The following is a 19,320-nucleotide window of genomic DNA, read 5'->3' on the forward strand; positions in this document are numbered from 1 at the left end:
TTTCTTTGGATAGTTCAGAGAAACAATTGGAGACTGCATACATCATCCCACTGGCTTACTGTGGTATTCCACAGGGTTCATCTCCGTAACCATGGCTATTTTTCAGGGGATACTTGCTGGTACTGAGTACTCGCACCTTTTTTCCACTATTTGCTTTATTTGCCCTGTGGTCCCTCAATATATATAATATGCATCCTGCATGTGAGTACCAGCATTTTTTTTTCCCCCGGAAAGATAGCACTGCCTATACCAAATCTTATTTAACAATCTAAAACTGCTTGGAGATCATTAGGTTTGGTTTTAAAATGCCATTTATGTGATGTGTACATCCATTTTCCAGTACGAGATAATATATTGGTGCATTGGAGATTTTAAATGTTTGCATATGGTTAAATTCCAGCAAGTTTGAGATCCTATAATTTGGCATTGAGCCTGCTTCCCATTATTAATGGGACTGTCCTTTACTCCCAAATTACAAAATGTTATCTTTTGGATAATTTTAGGCTTGGGTTTAAAGATGGATCTAAAATATTCTAGCAATCACTAGGAAAGCTTTTATTAAACTGCTTTAGTTTGTCAGTTATACAAGCTTTTTAGATCACATTAATTTTAAGATAGTTGTGCATGGCCTATAAATCTTGTATCTGGTTTACCTCAAGCTCTTTATGAGTCTGCTGAAGAAATATTTGCATGATATACTATTCAAAAAAAATACCTGAATTATAGCATGAAATCAAAACTCAACATAAATCAAACTTGCTATACAGAGGACTTATCTAATATATTAGTGACCTTCATACAGTGCCACTTATGGCTTCTTGGCTTGTTGTCAGTGGTAAGCCCTGAGAAAGCACTAGGGCTTTATAATCATGAGGTCACCAACTAAGCGAAATTCTAGGATCCTTCGATGTCAACCTGACTACGGAATGTTAAAGTGGACTCTTTCAAAGATAAGTGCATTTGATAACTTCACATCGAAGGATCCTAGAATTTCACTTAGTTGGTGACCTCATGATTATAAAGCCCTAGTGCTTTCTCAGGTCTTACCACTGACACAAGAGAAGCCATAAGTGGCACTATATGAAGGTCACTAATATATTCAATAAGTCCTCTGTATAGCAAGTTTGATTTATGAAGAAATATGTGCAACATGCAGAATGTCTGGAATGCAGCAGCACAAATGATTCTGGGACAGGAGAGAGAGCAACCTCTCTGCTTCAGAAACTCCATTTGTTGCCAGTAAGTCTTGAGCATATCTTTTAAGGTTTACATTTAAGTTTTAGGGCCATAAGGGATAAGAAATTGGCTGAATTGGTATTCTCCACATCATGCCCTAAGAACAGCCCAGGAAGCCCAACTATGTATTCTCTTGAGAAATGATGTTTGAACTTTCTGTGCATTGGCACCAAACTTGTGAATACCTTTCTAAAGGCTTTCTGTTGGAAGTTTTACCTGACATCTGAAGGCAATATTAAAATCTGGCTATTTACATTGACAAAAACCTGGCCTTTAATATTGTAGTATTTTTAAAATGCCTCATGCCAGTTCTTAGTACATGTATGATTGGGGGGGGGGGGGGGGGAGGGCATATGAAAAGTTGTACCAGTCTTAATCTTCTGGTGCAGTGTTCTAGATCGGGTTGCTCTCAAGCTGTGGGAGGTGTTTTTAGGTGCAATGTGCAGATTGAGGAGTCATATTTAATGCTGATTTGTCTTAGAATAAATTATAAAAATTGATTGTGGATCTTGTAGTGATTCTGATCAGTGCTAACTTTTTAATAGTGTAGTGGGGGGGGGGGGGGGGGGCGTTTGTCAGACTGTCTGCTTGCTTAACATGTTTTATGAGTGTATCTTTCCTTGTGCAGATCCTTTGGAAAGGCAGTCTATAAGTGTCCAAATTTAAATTGTCATAGTTGCCATTTTGCCAAGACAGTGTTTTCAATCCTTTAACATATCCATCAGAAAACCAACAAAATTCAACATCTTTCCAGACTCCAATATTGCAGAACAAGGGTACATTACTTCACATCTATCTCAATTCATTACCTTTGTGGACTGATTAAGAACAAAGTAATAAGTTTTTATGGTCTCAGAGTTGGTGTCTCAAGTACTTCAGGCTTCTAAGAAGGAATCTACTAAAGATTGTATAAATGAAAAATGGAGGTGGTGTGCTGTCTGGTGTAGGAGCAAAGCCATAGATCCCTTTCCTGTTCCATACACACTGCTTGACTACCTTCTATATATTTGAATTTGGACTCAAAAGCAAACTCTTAAGGTACATCTTGATGCAATTTTATTTATTTGCTTTTATATACTGACATTCGTTGGCGTACATCACCGGTTCATATTACAACAACTACAATAGTATGACTAGGGTCATACTATTTTACATTTTAACATTAACTGAGATTGATACAAAATATACAAACATTTAACAAAAATCGTTTAACAATAACTGTGACTGGTACTAATACATATTATGTAACGTAAGTTTAAATTGCGAACTTTAAGAAGAGTGGTATAGGCATTGTAGGGAGAACATGTGGCGGGAGTAGCATTTGATAAGAATAACGGTGGGTGTGAGGGTTGGGGGGTCTCAATATTGGATGTCAAAAAGTACAATGATTGTAATGGCGGGTCTGAGAGGCACAGTTTGCGTTGCAGTAGGGAGTGAAGGTGGGGGGGAGGGTTAGGTTGTCATGGTAGGCATTGAGGAATAGCCATGTTTTCAATTTCTTTTTAAATGAGTCAATGGAGGGTTCCAGTCTGAGTTGAGAGGGGAGCTTGTTCCAGAGGGTGGGTCCAGCTACAGAGAAGGTGCGTTGTCTGGTGGAGGTGAGGTGTGCTAGTTTAGTGTGGGGAATAAGTAGGCCTGTTTTGAGATCGCAGGTTTTTCTGGCTGTGGTGTGGTTGGGAAGGGTTATTGGACCATTTGATTTTATGGTTGTTGATGGTTTTGTGAAGTATGGTGAGAATTTTGTATTGTGATCGGTGTGATATGGGGAGCCAGTGGAGTTCTTTTAGTATGGGGGTGATGTGTGAGGAACGGTTGCTGTTTGTGAGGGATCTGGCTGCTGCGTTTTGAAGCAGCTGGAGGGGTTTTAAGGTGGAGGCAGGAAGTCCAAGGAGGAGGGAGTTACAATAGTCCAACTTGGATAGTATGAGGGATTGTAGCACGGAGTGGTAATCATAGGGGAAAAGAAGTGGTTTGAGCTTTTTGAGGACTTGTAGTTTGTAGAAGCCCTCTTTGATTGTCATGCTGATGTGTTTTTTCATATTGAGGTCTGAGTCAAGGGTGATGCCAAGATCTCTGACCTTATTGACGAGGGAGGTGTTAGGTAGGGGAGAGGAGAGGTCTTTGTTGGTTTTGGTGGAGGGTTTGTTTGATATGTGTAGTATTTCAGTTATTTTGAGGGTGAGGGATATCTGCGAGAGGATATTCTTTATTTGGGTGGCGAGTGTGTCCCAGAGTGTAATAGTGTTGGTTAAACTTTCTTTGATGGGGAGGAGAATCTGGACATCGTCTGCGTAGATGTAGAAAATGAGGTTCAAGCTGTGGAGAGGAATTAGAGTGGGAGCATGTATATATTGAACAGGGTTGATGAAAGGGACGATCCTTGTGGAACTCCATGGGGGAGTGGGTATTGGTCTGATTCGCAGTTGTTGAGGTGGACTTTGTGGGATCTGTTGGATAGGTATGATTGAAACCAGTTGAGGGTGTTTTCTCTTAGGCCGATCTCCACCAGTCACGTTATGAGTAAGTCATGGTTTACGGTGTCAAAGGCGGCAGAGATGTCCAGGAGGATGAGGAGGTAAGAGTGACCGGCGTCGATGCCTCTCAGTGCTGTTTCTGTGAGCGATAGGAGGGTCTCGGTGCTTAGGAATTTTCTGAAGCCGTGTTGGTTGTGGTACAGGATGTTTTGATTTTCTAGTTGCTCGGATAGTTGGAGGTTCACATGTTTCTCGATCTTGGATATGAAGGAACATTGCCCCTCCTGTAAAAGGAAGACAGACTCTGTATAACACTTAATTGTAAGATTCATGTACAGCTTGCTTCATGTGATGCGTCCCATCAAGCCACCTGCACTGTCATGACATCTGTGTGGCATTAATGCAGCTGATGAAACGTTTGAGCTGCTGAACTCTTATAGACTAAACTACTTTTCTGGAAGTTCATATTTTGGTGATAGTAAGTTCAGCTTGCATAGTTAGAGGACTTCAGGCCCTAGTAAAGTATCCACCTTACACTGTTTCATTATTATAGAGCGGAGCTATGCACCCATACTAAATTTCTGCCTAAGGCTGTGGCAGCTTCCCATTTAATTGGCCATTCATCCTTCCAGCATTTCTCCCAAGACCACATGTCAAAGTTTTGTAGTTTGAATTACAAGGTAGGCAACAGAAATCTTGAATAGTTCCATACCTTCTCATGTGCAAGATCTGCCTCCCATTAACAAAAATGTGTGACACAGAAGCCTCTGTGGAGAGAGCTCTTAGCCAAAAGAAGAGCTAGGAAAGCACTGAAAAGCCCCGAACAAGTCTCTTCCAAATTTTTAAACAAAAGGAAAGGAGGCAAAGACACACAAAGCTATCACAATGCACCAGCTCCTGCAGGAGAAGTCAATGTGGAATGGGCAGCTGGCTCAGTTAATTGTTTTGGCTGCTGTATGTGGCTACCAGAGCTGCTCCTCTGCTACTGCTCCCACTACTAAGGGAGTTACAACCAGTGCTCAGTGAAGGCTCTCCTGGTCTCACTCAGCTTGGAGATGACAGGCTTGAAGGAATCAGACGGGAAGATGAGAAGGTGTTCTGTGCATTGTGTGCTGCACGAGGCAGGTCCCAGCTATCCATGCTGTATATGCTGCCCATTAGTTTACACACTCCAGGGCTTATGCTGCAACTAGGAAGAGCAGCATACATGATTACACATGTTCTCAGAAAATTCTCTATCAGTTTGTGCCCCCAGCTGCAAGGTGCTGAGACCAGAGCATAGATGGACTGAGCATCAGACAGTGATTTTTTTTTTTTGTGGCATATTTAATCAGGTCTAAAAGCATACTTCTTGAAATACTGATCTAGAATGGATAAAAGACCTTAGAAAGTCTGTCCTGCTTTTTGTGTGGGATAGCTATGTTGGAAAGTCTTATCTAATGATGACTGGGCATAACCAAAGAATAACCTTTGAACTTGGAGAAACATGTCGAGGCCCATAATGTTAAGAGACTGGCTGCATTGATAACCCTGTTTTAGGTCTATCTCTGAAGAGATATGCAAAGCTGTAATGTGGAGTCAGTTAATATTTGGATACTGGTTCCTGATGCAATGCTTTGGTGTCTTTTTTTTTACTACTATGCAACCACCAGTTTACTGCCTTGTTGGTGGGTGGTGGTAGGTTTTTCCTTTTTTGTTTTGAGGAAAACCCTTGGCTAGGGAGTGCATGTATGTGGCTATGGTGAACGGCTTGTCAAAGAAATCAAAGTTGCTTACCAATAACTGTATTCTCTTAGTTTAGCAGTTCACCAGTCACACAAGCTTACTTCCCCTTTGAGTTGAGCTTAGCTTAATTTCTCCCAAGGCACACTGCATGGCCACAGGAATGCAGGACATGCTGCACATGCTCAGAGGGCCCTTCTGGCTTTTCTTAGAAAGGTCTGAAAATATGTTCATGGCTGGTGCTTTTGGATGTTGCCCAATGCCCATGTATAAAACTAGTGAGCTACTGTCTTCAGAGAACATCAGTTACAGGTAAGCAACTTTTTTCCATCAATAAGCAGGCTGAATGAGCCGTTACATGTGGGTGAAATCTGATGGCACCAAACAGACTCGTCTCTCCAAGCTTGTAGAGCTTTAAACTGTACTGAGCTTATGTGGGAGTTGCCATGCAGGCATTGCCTCTTGGGTTGTCTCAGTCATTTGTTTTGTCCGAGCACAGCATGTGAACTTCATCTTTCCTATATTTTTCCTGTAAAAATCTTCTCAATTCGATAATTTTTCTTCAGTTTGTTTCCTGACTCCTCTAGCCCCACAACAGCACTTTTCAATGCTACCAAGAAAAAAAAATGTCTTCCACCATGTCCAATCAGAAGAAGAAATCAACTGTGGGTGAACAATGTTTGAAAAATTCTATATGACCCTCCCCAGTGGCCATGAATTATTACCGATGTCTTTGGTCCTGGACCATGACCAGAATAGCTGATGTGCCTGTGCACTAGCAGAGGTCTAGGATACTTCACATTGAAAAACTGTGTAAATCTCTCTGGAGTCTCAGTAGGTCCTCATCCCATGGTGCACCCTCATCTGCCTTGCCGAGGGTGCAGAAGCTCCTTAACCCTGTCTGCTCAGACTGAAGCCACGGGGTCTAGTCCACTAGCCACTTTGCATCAGAGATAATGGCATCAATTACTGGAGCTATCGAAGCCTACATCGAAAAAGCATAAACATTCTAAGCTGGGTCCATTGGCACCATCGGCATGGCCGCAGCTGGCTCTAAGGCAAATGGTGCCCTGGGAAAAAATTGTCTGATAGTGCCCTATTCCCCCTCTCTCTCCATCTGATCCCTGCTCTTCAGGGGCAAAAGGTAAGGAAGTCAGACTGGGAGGAGGTGGGAGAAGGGCTTATCTCACCCCCCTTCAGATTGACATGGATTAGAGGCAGTGGGCATACTTTCTCTCCCTGACTTCAGTCCACTCCCCATTTTCTCCCCTCCCCACCACACACACCACTCCTGTGCTAGCCTTCTCTAGATACAAAAATGCTGCATCTACAGGTTTAAAAAAATTTCATTTTCTATCATAAATATTCCTGGTTCACATATCAGCAGAACTGTACCAAAAAATCTCCAACCCAAATTTCAAGTAAAGTGTGCATACCTTGGTCTGCCATTTACTGTATCTGGCTACTTGGCTATAAGTCCTTACAAGAAAAACTCCTAAGAAGCTTATATGCAATAAAACAAAAAAAGCCCTGTCCATTTCTAGCCACCCAGGATGGCATTAACAATTTTAGAAAATGGATAAAATCATGATAACTTTTTTTCCAAAATACCAATAAAATATTTCAAAGCAGAAACATAAATAACATTCAGTAATTAAAACTAATAAAAGTCCCAGGTTTAGAGAGCAGGAAATATTTAAATTCTTGATATTTAATCATCCTGAGATAGTCATGGACTGGAGGAGGTGGGGGCCACACACGTTTTCTTTATTACGCATACTTACGTGTTCGTTTCTCTTGCACACACCCTCTTATACACTTGCCCTCTCATACATTTCCTCTCACATATACACCAACTGTCCCACACACACATCAATCATAATAGTAAAACTATACTAACAGAATAAATTTCAAAACTACTGACCAACAGGATATCATTCAATTTTTTTTAAGTTCTCAAATTAATTAATAAAAGTTTTGATCTAACACTCAACATCTAATAAGAGAATCTCCCACATTCAATAACTAGGATCTTTGATTTACAGTCACTCTAAGGAGGTTGTGGCTGTATGTGTTTGGGGGGGGGGGGGGGTTGGGGTTGCTACACAAACTTTAATTTGTTACATACTCCCTCTAACATACCCATGCTCACATACAGCCACTCATCATACCACACATGCACACAGGCTCACTCACTCATGCATACAGGTTCTCGTACCCCCACACACATGCGCAGAGGTGCTCTCATTAACACACACACGCAAGGCCTTCGTGCTCAGGATACTATATCATATGATTCCGTGTTGCACAGTAGAAGGACCCACGGCACAGCTCTGATGCAATTGACAGACTGAACCAGATTTCTCAGTATACATCTCTGCCAAGCCAGAGAATACATCTGTCACTTGACCAAATCGCAGACATGAGTTTCTTTACTTCTCTGACCAAGGAGATGGAAGGAACATTTTGGAGTCTGTTTTTACTAATTGCTATGGCGATACCACAGATCAGCATCCTGATTTCTAAAGGGATGAACTCCTCATCAGAACCCTTGGTTCCTTATCCATTGCAGTGGATTCTAACAGGTCAGAGGTGTTAGACCAGGCCGCTCTACCTCAGTCAACCTGCAGTCCCTTCTGGTTTGTCCTCTGTCACAGGGATCCTAAGTAAATGACCCAATACTTTTTAGGTGCGGATAAAGACTCTACCAGCATACCCTCTGACCTTCTTCCAGATTCTCCGAACCATGCCTCACCACCAGAGGATCTTACCTATTTTAAGTTTATGGAAAAGATGGATTCAGTACTGGGCATTCATGTCTGCAAAAGACAGATCACTAATCTGAGCTCCTTTGGCTTCTTCAAATACTAGACACGCCAGCTGAACTGGTAGCCCTTCCAGTTCACAACATACTCGGTGTTTTATACATGAGAATGTGGGAAACCATAATTTTTCAAAGTTTAATGCTATCTGCTTGCATTCACTAGTTCTACATATGCAGTATATATTCATGACTATTCAAAAGTTGAAACTTTTCTTACCTGCCATTAACAAGGCAATTATCCAAAACCACACTTGGATGCAGAGGAGGGCATCTGCCATCTACTTCGATCAATATGTGAAACTGAATAATAGGATTCATATATCTCCTTTGGCTTTATTGGGGCTAGCCATATGACCTGGCTTCGAACAACTAGCATCTGTGAGATGATTCACAAGCAAGGGACGTCAGTCATCTTTTAAGAGGCAATCATTTAGATGAAAAGCTCTGTGAGATGATCACTCAAATTAACGAATAGAATGTGGTGATGCACTCACACTCAGTGGCTCCTGAACAGCACTCCACAGTGCAATGTCACTTCTCTCCATAAAAACAACCATGATTCCACAGTAGGTCTTCCTGGTCTTTTCAACAGTACCATCTCTCACCCCTCCTGTCCCAGCTTAAACAGCCACTTCTGCCCAGGTCTTAAAGAATGCTGTCATCAGAAACCTACACAGGGGACCTTCAGAGAGGGAAGAAGTGGTGATCGGCTCTGGGTGAGCCCCGGAACATCAAATGACTTCTTTTTTCTTTTGGCTGTGCAGCTGCAGTGGACTTTCCGCTGGAGCCCAGCATATGATGTCATCAGGAGGAGCCATAAAAATGCCTCTTTAGCGGCACCCTGCCGAAGCCGTGCACACCAAAGAGGCACGCAGCTTTGAAAATTTCTCCTCCCTGTTTACATGTGTTTGAGAAGCTTGGGCTCATATCAAAGTAAGGACTCTCTTCCTCGCTCCTGTTTCTTTATCTGCAGCCCCTATCAACCAAATGAGTAAAAAGAGGAAAGGAATTGTTTGCCTCTCCTCATCTATGCCTCCTCCAGGACCATCTTCCTTTACTCAGCTGTCATTACGCACCAGTACTCTTTTTTTCAGGGTTAGTTCAGCCAGGCATAGATACTCATGCCACTCTTTCTGGGAATTCAATCTCCCTCCGTGCTGATTCTTGCATATCACCATTATTTCATTCTGTTGTCAGCAAGTTCTTTGGAGGTATCTCCACAACCTAAACTGGTTCAGAGCTCTACCTCCATGGTGGAGGAAGTTGCTTTGAGTCTCAAGATTTGGCTGGGATTACCAACGAGACTTTGGCGAAACCGGCTATAGGAATTAGTTCTGAAGTTCCAGGTCTTGAGACCCCTTCACCGATAACATTAGAAACTCTTTGGATTGCTATTTAAAGTTAGAGCACTATTTGGTGTCCAAATTAAGTACTGTGAATTCACCTATTGCAAAAGTTCAAACCCAAGTTTCTGGTCATGATCAAGTGATTAAAAGCAACTCAGAATGTATCTCTTCCCTAGAGAAACAGTATAATTCTCTCAGGAAATGTGATATGTTCTTGATTAAAGGGCAAGAATTTCCCCAAAATAGATTGGAAGCTCTTGAGAATAATTCTAGAAAATTGAATTTGCAAATACTTAATTTTCCTAAATCCTCTAGTGTCTCTCCAATTGAATGGTTAAGAAAATTGTGTTGAGGTTCTTAAAGTTCCTCATGACTTTGTTCTTCCTGTTACCAAAGCATTCTATTTACCTTTTCGGTCGAGCAAGAATGTTGAGGTTTTCCTCTCTGCATACTGATGAATTGGAAAATTTGACAGCTTTTTTACCAGATTCCTAGATAGAAGTTCAAGGCACTGTTACTCTTATTTGTTGCGTTTGCTTTGGAACATGATCGTGTGTGGACTATGAATGTTTTTTTCGTTCTTCTAATACGAGTTTTCTTGGGCAACAATTGGCTTTATTTCCTTATGTTGCTAAGGCAACCCAACAGTTGGACGTTATTTATGGCTAAAAAGCAGCTTTTCTTCTACAGTTTCCTTGTAAATTTATTATTAAAATGTCTTCTAATACTTTTTTCTTTGATCCTGATAGTTGGAAGAGTTTCTAACCAATCGAGAGATCATCTCTCGTTCTTCCTTAATGTATCAATGCCATTGTTAACATCTTGAGAGTTAATATTGGTTGATAGTGCTTTTTCTTCTATACATATATTTGTATCTAAATAGGTCCCCCTAATGTGGTCTTATTAGGATAATTATTTTCAATATTTTTTTCTTTTGTATAAATTTATTTCCTCTTGTTTATCTGGTGTTCCTGATGTCTTTTTTTAACTTGTAAAATTTGAAAATTCTGAAAATAGTTTTAAAAAAACAACCCAGAAACCTACATGACAGGCCCAGCCCAAACCGGGCCTTATTTTTGATCCTTCCGGTAAGGGGAAGAATGGAGGTGTGGCGTCAGATCACCAAGGACCCCTGGGTCCTCCAGCTTGTGTAGTCTGGATACCAGTTGCATTTCTGCCAACCTCAATACATGACTTACAGTGCTCCATCAGGATCCATCTTATTTACCGCAGCTTTCACTGAAAGTCCTATCACTGTTCCAATAACGAGCAATAGAATCAATTTCAACGTCTGTGTGCACCAGGTTTCTATTCCCTATACTTCCTTATTCCTAAGAAAATAGGTCTGCAGCCCATTCTTGACTTGAGATGCCTGAAAACCATATATACTGTGAAAGAAATTCAAAATAAGCTTTAGTACAATCCTGCCTTTATATGCAGAAGGATGAATGGATATGTGCCTTGGATTTAAAGGATGCATGTGTTCACATTGGCACTACCTCCACTTTCAGGTGGCTATTTCCCACTGCCAGTACAGAGTACTCATGTTTGGCCTCTTAGCAGCCCCAAGGGTCTTTATGAAATGCCTTGTGGTGGTGGCAGCTCATCTGTTTTACTAGGGAATACAAGTCTTAAGAACATAAGAAATTGCCATGCTGGGTCAGACCAAGGGTCCATCAAGCCCAGCATTCTGTTTCCAACAGAGGCCAAACCAGGCCACAAGAACCTGGCAATTACCCAAACACTAAGAAGAGCCCATGCTACTGCTGTAATTAATAGCAGTGGTTATTCCCTAAGTAAACTTGTTTAATAGCTGTTAATGGACTTCTCCAAGAACTTATCCAAACCTTTTTTGAACCCAGCTACACTAACTGCACTAACCACATCCTCTGGCAACAAATTCCAGAGCTTTATTGTGTGTTGAGTGAAAAAGATTTTTCTCCGATTAGTCTTAAATGTGCTGCTTGCTAACTTAATGGAGTGCCCCCTAGTCCTTCTATTATTCGAAAGTGTAAATAAGTCACATCTAATCGTTCAAGACCTCTATCATATCCCCCCTCGGCCATCTCTTCTCCAAGCTGAACAGCCCTAACCTCTTCAGCCTTTCCTCATAAGGGAGCTGTTCCATCCCCTTTATCATTTTGGTTGCCCTTCTCTGTACCTTCTCCATCGCAACTATCTTCCTATACCTGGATGATTGACTTATCACAGTGAGCTCAAGGGATGAAGTGGGCATATTTTCTGAGCTCAACCATAGCTCTTCTGCAACATTTAGGTATTCTGATCAACTTCGAGAAATCAAGCATGGAGACCACTCTGCCTCAAATTCATCAGGAGTTGGATAAACTCTATAAATGAGAGCATTCTTGACAACTGACAGTGTGTGCACTATGACATCAGTCATCCACAACATCCTTTATTCTCCAGACTCATCTGCAAGGTGGCTTCTAGTAGTTCTTGGTCATATGGTAGCAGCTGTTCATGTGGTTCTGCTGACCCGTCATCACAACCGCTATATTCAGTGGAGTCTGTGTACCTAATGGGATCAACTAACTTGACTGCTGTCGTCATCTCTGAAGATCAGAACTATGAAATGAAGTGGTGCCAACACTAGTGAGTACTCAAGGAGTCCCTCTTTACTTGCTCCCCTACCAAGTAGTTCTGGTGATTGATGCCTCCACCAAAGGGTTAGGGAGTGCATACTGGAACCCTTCAAACACAAGACCTCTGGACTCTTGAAGAGAGCTGCTATCAAATTGGTCTTCTAGAGAGCAATCAGATACACTCTATCAATCTTTGAGTTAGGATGCTCTTTTCTTTAAGATGATGCACAGACAACCAAGTTGCAATGTTTTAAGATAAGCATAAAGGAATGGGATCATGGCCTCTTTGCCCTAAAAGTCTGGCATTGGGCAGAGAGAAATCAAACTGCTGTATAGGCTACCTGTCTACCAGGCATCTCCAGAACACTGGTGGATCGGCTTGGTGTTTCAACCACACAAGTGGTCTCTCTAGCAATCAGTGGCCAACAAACTCTTCAGCTTATGGGGTCTACTGTCGATGGGCCTGTTCAGATCATAGAACACAAAACTAAATCCAATTTTGTTCACTTCTACCAAGCAATCAAACTAGCTCAAGACTTTCTACCCTGAGTGGGAACAAAGCCTCATGTATGCTTTTCTGCTGTATCACAAAAAAGGGGATCAATGCGAAAAACTCAGAAAACGTAGCTCACTCATAAGCTGACAGACTCATGAATGAATGCTTCTAAGCCATTTCTTTTATTTAGATATATATATATATATATACACACTCTTTTCGAGTCAGCCTTTCAGTCCTCAACCTTACAGCTTGGAGTTTGAGTGCTTAGTGATTGAGGATTTAAACTTTTTTTTTTAATGGAAATTCTAGTCTCTTAGAAAACCTTCCAGTAGGAGAAATTATGCCTTCAAATTAATTTGCTTTTTAGCCACTTCAAAGCAGACTGCATTGTGAGTACACAATCTGTTTATACTGAGGGAAGTGACTTGCCCAAAGTCACAAGAAGTGGCAGTGTGATTTGAATTCTGGTTTCCCTGGGTTGTAACCCTCTGCTCTAGCCAGTAAGCTGCTGCTCTACTCCAGTCATAGGTACTCCAAATGGTGTTATCAAAATGCTTTGGACCCTTTTTTCCTGCAAGCCTAAGCATATGCTGAAATACTTGCTCCACCTTTCTGATTCTGGCCTTGCCAACACTTCTGTATGAGCATGCCAAAGCACTATGGCAGCTTACCATACTCAAGTAGACAGCAAATTGATTTCTACCCATCTGCTAATATTTCATGAAAGGCCTATAGCTTGTCAAACCCCCAGTACAGAAGCTATGTTACAAGGAACCTGAATGTAGTCCTTTCCCCATTTTGAGCCACTGGAGTCAGCTTCTCTAAAGTACTTGATATGGAAGGTTTGTGTTCCTTATTAGTGATTTCAGTCAATGAAATCCAAGCTGTCTTCTACAATCTGCCATGCATTCAGTTGTTCCACAACAGGGTGGTTCTCCATGTTTGCATGAAGCTTCTCCCAAAGGTTGTCTTGACTTTCCATATCAACTAATACTATATATTGTCTGTATTCTTTCCTAGGCTGTTTACACATGAGGCAAAATAGTCTTGCATACTGCAAAAGGGCCCTAGCATATTTAAAAAAAAAAAAAACAACCTCCAAACGGTTTTCTCTCATACTCTCCCAACCAACTAGAGTAGCAATAGTCAAAGGTATCTTTTAACTTGCTGGCTGAGTGCATTTATCACTGCTACATCTTAGCAGGACTGTAAATTATAGACTCTGAAGGCTCATCAAGTGCGAGCCTTGGCTGTTTCCATTGTGCATCTTCGAGAAATACCTATTGAAGATATCTGCAAAGCTGCAACTTTGATCTTCAGTTCATATCTATACCCAACTATTGTCTTGATAATCTTTCAAAGACTGACAGTAAATTTAGACAAGCAATTTTGCAAAATCTGGTTGCTGTAGTCCTTTCTTCAGTAAGGGCTGGGTTGCTTACTAATTAACACTCCACTGCAACAGTCAGCTTGGGACTCCCTACATGTAATGGCTAATTCAGCTTGCTTATTGACACAAAAAACAACTTTGCTTATCATACACTGTGTTTTTTGTACATAGCAAAATGAATTAGCCATGGAATACCTGCTAGTCTCCCTAGAGACTTGACTAAACCACTAGATTTGCTCTGATATAGACCAAGGAGACTCACAGGACAATGGCTATGTAGGAATTGCCGTGCATGCTCAGAACTGCATGCTCTACTAGCTTGGAGAGATGAGTTTGGAGCTGCCAGATGACATCACCCACATATAATGGCTAGTTCATCCTGCTATTAATGGAAAACACAGTTTATGGTAAGCATTCTTACTTTTTCTGATGCTGTCCTCAGTGAGTGGAAAAAAGACTCTCGAATATAAACTAACACTACATTCTTTCTGCAGCTGTTGCATTGGCGGTACTGCTTGCAGTCATGGCTGCTATTCTTCTTGGAGCAATGGTTATCGTCTTTGTCAAGATGGCCAGAAGAAACCAGCAGGAAAGTTCTCTTGCAACCATTTGGAGCCCCATAGATGACAAGGAATACCTGATGAAAAATGCCTATACACTGTGAGAAGGAGAGGCAGGGCTCTATACTAAAATCACTCCAGTGCTTTTTAAGATACATGTTGGAAGTAACACAGCAAACTAAAAATAGATATTGGGAATCTTTAAACCTCTTTAGGTGCTAGGGGAGCAAACTTAATGGTCTGAAAAATCATGTTCTTTTTTTTTTTTTTTTAACTTGATTACAGGTAGGAATCTGGCGATTAAGACAGGCAATGAGAATTTAGACAATTTGAGGCGCATTCTATTCGGACAAGCACGAAATTTAATCTGCTCACCCCTCTTTGCCAAACAGCTAAATATTCTGCATTTTTGGCCATCATTGCTGATTACAGATTCAGTTTTTGTTCCTTCTTTCTGTACAGTCTATTCAGACTGACATCCTTCACTAGCAAGAAACTGATGCAAACACTGATGATGATAAATTGAGAAGTAATAGTGCATTCTAAAACCTTGTTACAAGTTATAAGCAGCTCTTTACATAGGACTGTTTGGGATTTACTGTAGACAGTCATGCAGACTACTAAAGAGCTGTTGATAACCTGTAATGATGAACAAAGGACTGATGCAATAAATGAGCGTGGAAAACGGGCACTTAGCATTGCGCACCTGCTTTCCTAACACACGCCCACTTCTGGGTGTGCGATTTAATATTTAAATGAGGGGTCATGCTGCCAAGGAGGTGCTAGGGTCAGATGTGTGCCCCTAGCACCTCCATGGCAGTGGCTGTCAGCGGGTTAGGAAAACAGACACTCAATTTTGAGTATCCATTTTCCTAATCTGACTGCTGGCACTTTTTAAAAATATATTTCTAACCTTTTGGTTCCTCTAATTTAATATTGCCATGATATTAAGTCAGAGGATATACAGAAAAGCAGTATCTTCTGCTTTGCTGTAATTTTTTTGGGTTGCTCAGACATTAACTCCTGCTCTGGGCAGGAGTTAATTTCTGAGTGTAAAAATGTGCAGGTCAAGTGTACCTTGTTTTTTAGATCAGGGAGAATAACAGCCTCATCAACATGCATTTGCATGGGATGAGTGCTATTTCAGGGGGTTTGGATGTGCGTTTTGGACGCACTAATCCCCTTATAGCATAAGGGTTATGGACATGCTTCTAAAACATGTGTCCAACCACGGGTTAAACAGTGAGCTCGGCTGAGCGGACTGAGCAAACGTCTAGCCCTGTTAACATGAGTATAAATTAAGAGCAGTCCTATGGGTGAGAAGGGGAAGTGTTGCTGACAAGACGTTTTCATTCTTGTAGAAAATGGAGAGGGTAAGATGTGATATGGAGGGGCTGTGTGTATGTCCACATGGAGTAGTTTAGTAGCTGCAGCCATGCAGTACTGTCTGGCATGGAGCTTATCTGTTTTAATGAATGGGGAATCTTGCTTATACTATCCCAGCCCAAGAAGATTTTCTGGCAAATGCTAGGATTTGTAAAGCAAAGAGAAATAAAAATGGAGGCCTATAGAGGTAAATTAACTATTCTTTTTCATGTTTAATATGAAGTTGGGATTTTCTCTATTCCTTACTAATAGTAAATGGAATAAAGAACAAATATTTTTAGTTTTGACATTTTTCTGTGAAATCCATAGATTTTTGCTACATGGTATGTGCACTAAAACATCAGATGTGAAAATATTAAAGAGTAAAACCAGTTTTTATTGAGCTAAAACTTGTTACAATTCTTGTGCATGTTAAAGGTGGGCATATAAATAGTACCTAGAATACTGGAAATAAATTAACATGCTAAAGAAGACTTGGACATCTGCTTTTACCTCTACATTCTTTACTATGCATTGCAACCTACTGTTCCCCCTCCACTCATCTGTGATTCTGGAATGACCAAGAACACATAACATAGTAAAGGCAGCATAAAAAGACAGGATATATCCCAGCTGTCAGTGTGACCACCAGCAAGACTTCTCCTTTATCTTTGTATTCCACCATCTTGGGTAGTAGAGCATATACCATCTTCTTTTAGTTCCTCCTAGCACCCATTGCTTTGTGTACCTAACCAACCACAAGGTTAGTAGTCCCAAGGCTCTATAATAAAACTCTTTGGCCATGCCATAACTATATTTTAAATTAGCTTACTTACAGCAGTTTCACCAGAAATTCTCTTAATTTTATTGGCTTCCCTTCCTGCTCTTATTAATTTGTGGTTTACATAAACATATACCTTGGCCAAAGCATCAAACAGTTTTGGATGAGATTTGATTTTATAGCAGGTATGAGATGAATTCTGTTTCTATTGCTGTACAAGGTCAATCTGTTTTTTTTTCTGTGTATATCAGTAAGTCACTTTCTTACTCCCTGCATGGCAGGAACTCTTCAAAAGTGCCTGTTTTTAAAATGCTGTATGTAAATTGGCAAAGGAAAATGTCACTCAGCTGGGCAAGATTTGTCAGCCCTATGTCAAATGTATATTTTGTTTTGGTAGTGTATTTCTGATATTTTGCAGTTGTTTGTATCACTACATTGTGCGTTCACCTAAGTGTTCCATAAAAATTTCTCGGATTCCAGTGCATAAGAATTTCTACTCAGGCACAGAATGGGAGGTGACTCTTAATAAATCAGGGTCCTCTAGTCCCTAATCCATAGTGGTAGATTCAAAGGGTTTGGGGCAAGCATTCTTGTAAGCCTTTTGTGGGGGAGGGAAATCTGTGTGTTTTAAAAAAAAAAAAAAAAATTTGGATTTGTAGCACCTGCCCACAGACCCATTAACTAGCCTGTTCATTCATCCTCTCTTCTTTTCTACCTATACTTGTACTGCTACTGCAGAATCCCTGTGCATGGATAGTGATGAGGATGCAAAAAAATACATACAATATGGTTTGTTGTATACAAGAATTGATGAGGGACTTTGCAAATATGCTTGCAGATGAACCTTTTTTTTTTTTAATTTAGAGTAATATGACTCTTTAGTTCTAGAAGGCAATATCAGTTTTTAAGTAGGGTTATATACGGAGCATAGTGCTGTGATGCGATGCCTCTTGGCACTCCTCTAGTTTTAAGGGAGTACTTGATATGTAGAGTAAATGGAATAGGATTAGGTCTACTTTATTAGTGTGTTTTTTTTGTTTTCTGTTACTCTTCAGTTAAACATGTTGGGGTTTTTCCTGTTGTTGGGCTCATTTGTTTGTAATATTCTGTTTTCTACAGTGATTTGTAAAGAGTCTTAAAATACTTGTAACTAATGTAATGCATTATTTTTCAAAGCCTGCAGTTCTTCCTGGTCCCAGTTCATATAATATGTGGATTTGATTTCCTCAGAATGGCAAACCAATTTAATTTACAACCTCCTTTACTTCTCTCTCACAAATCACGGATTTGAAACTGGGCATAAATTCTGGTTACCTGTAATTGGGTTTTGTTTGTACAGGTAAGGTGAAAGTGGGTTGGTGCATAAGTGTTGAACTGGAGGCTTTAGTAAGGATTTCCGTTTTTTACAATGTTTGGTGTTCTAATTGAATTGAATTTCAAAAAGCATTTTGTGTTTAAAATCAAGCTTGTTGCTTTATTTTATTCTTTAGAGTTCTCTTTTTTTTTTCTTTTTATATGTTGGTTTTCTTCTAATAAAATAAAATAATACTTCTGGTTGTGGTGAATGTTTATTTTTCTCTTGATACAATATACCAGGCCCAATTACATAGAACACCTACATACCCAAAACCAGTCCTGCCTTAATTAGGCATGTATTCCCGCTTGTCTCTAAGACTACTAGAATGCCTTGCTTACCATTATAAGTGTCCATTTGTTCATGAAGAGCATAGGGCAGTTGCTCCATTGCAGCAATTTCTGCTACCTTCCTTTCCCCATCACTGCAAACTGGGAGAATGCTTCCCCAAATGTGCAAGGCTGAGATGTCCTACATGCAGCAATTGGTTGGTAAGTTTTATATCCCCTCTCAAACATACTCCATCCCACCAAACAGGTAATAGCCAAATATGGGGATATCACATATATTTGCAAAATACAATGTGCTCCTAGATTACATGCACAACAGGGCCTTCCCACCACATGTAATAATTACCCTTCTCGCTACACCCATGTCAACATACAGAACTATTAGAAATGAATTTAGCAAAAAAAAAAAAAAAGTGTCCCATATGAATGATATTTTTAGATTTTTGAAGCACTAGCTTTCCAGATACTAACCATGCTTAGGCTGTTAGACAGCAAGCCATAATTTAGGTTACATCTCGAAAGGAGGGAGAAGGTATTACAAATTGTATTGGACAAGTGGGCATGGACACTCAGATTTATTTTCATGAAATGATGTGCCTAAACCTAAAATACATTTAATGAAGTTTTAAATTGAGATGAAGACTTTGTAGTAGGCAGGGTTCTTCTATAAATTTACAACTTTATTCTTTTTACTAGATATAAGTGGGACAAGCAGGATCATAGTCCTCACACATGGGTGACATCATCAGATGGAGCCTGGCACTGAAAACTTCTGTCATAGTTTCTAGAACTTTGACTTAGCATACTGAGCATGCCCTATACTACATGTGCAGGTGGGATCACTCTTCAGTCTTTTTTTTTTTTTTTTTTTTCCTC

General features: G+C 40.4%; 1 protein-coding gene across 3 annotated transcripts in view; it reads left to right on the forward strand.

Annotated features, from left to right (window-relative positions):
• The window catches only part of SPINT2 (serine peptidase inhibitor, Kunitz type 2), a 118,990-nt gene extending 100,636 nt beyond the window's left edge, over nt 1–18,354 (forward strand). For all 3 annotated transcript variants that reach the window (XM_029619511.1, XM_029619512.1, XM_029619514.1), the window contains one exon: nt 14,589–18,354. In XM_029619511.1, coding sequence (XP_029475371.1) covers nt 14,589–14,758 — 170 coding nt within the window. In that variant the 3' untranslated portion in view covers nt 14,759–18,354. The remainder of the gene's footprint in view (nt 1–14,588) is intronic.
• The last annotated feature ends 966 nt before the right edge of the window (nt 18,355–19,320 follow it).

Source organism: Rhinatrema bivittatum, chromosome 11, assembly GCF_901001135.1.
Source record: "Rhinatrema bivittatum chromosome 11, aRhiBiv1.1, whole genome shotgun sequence".
NCBI lineage: Eukaryota > Metazoa > Chordata > Amphibia > Gymnophiona > Rhinatrematidae > Rhinatrema > Rhinatrema bivittatum.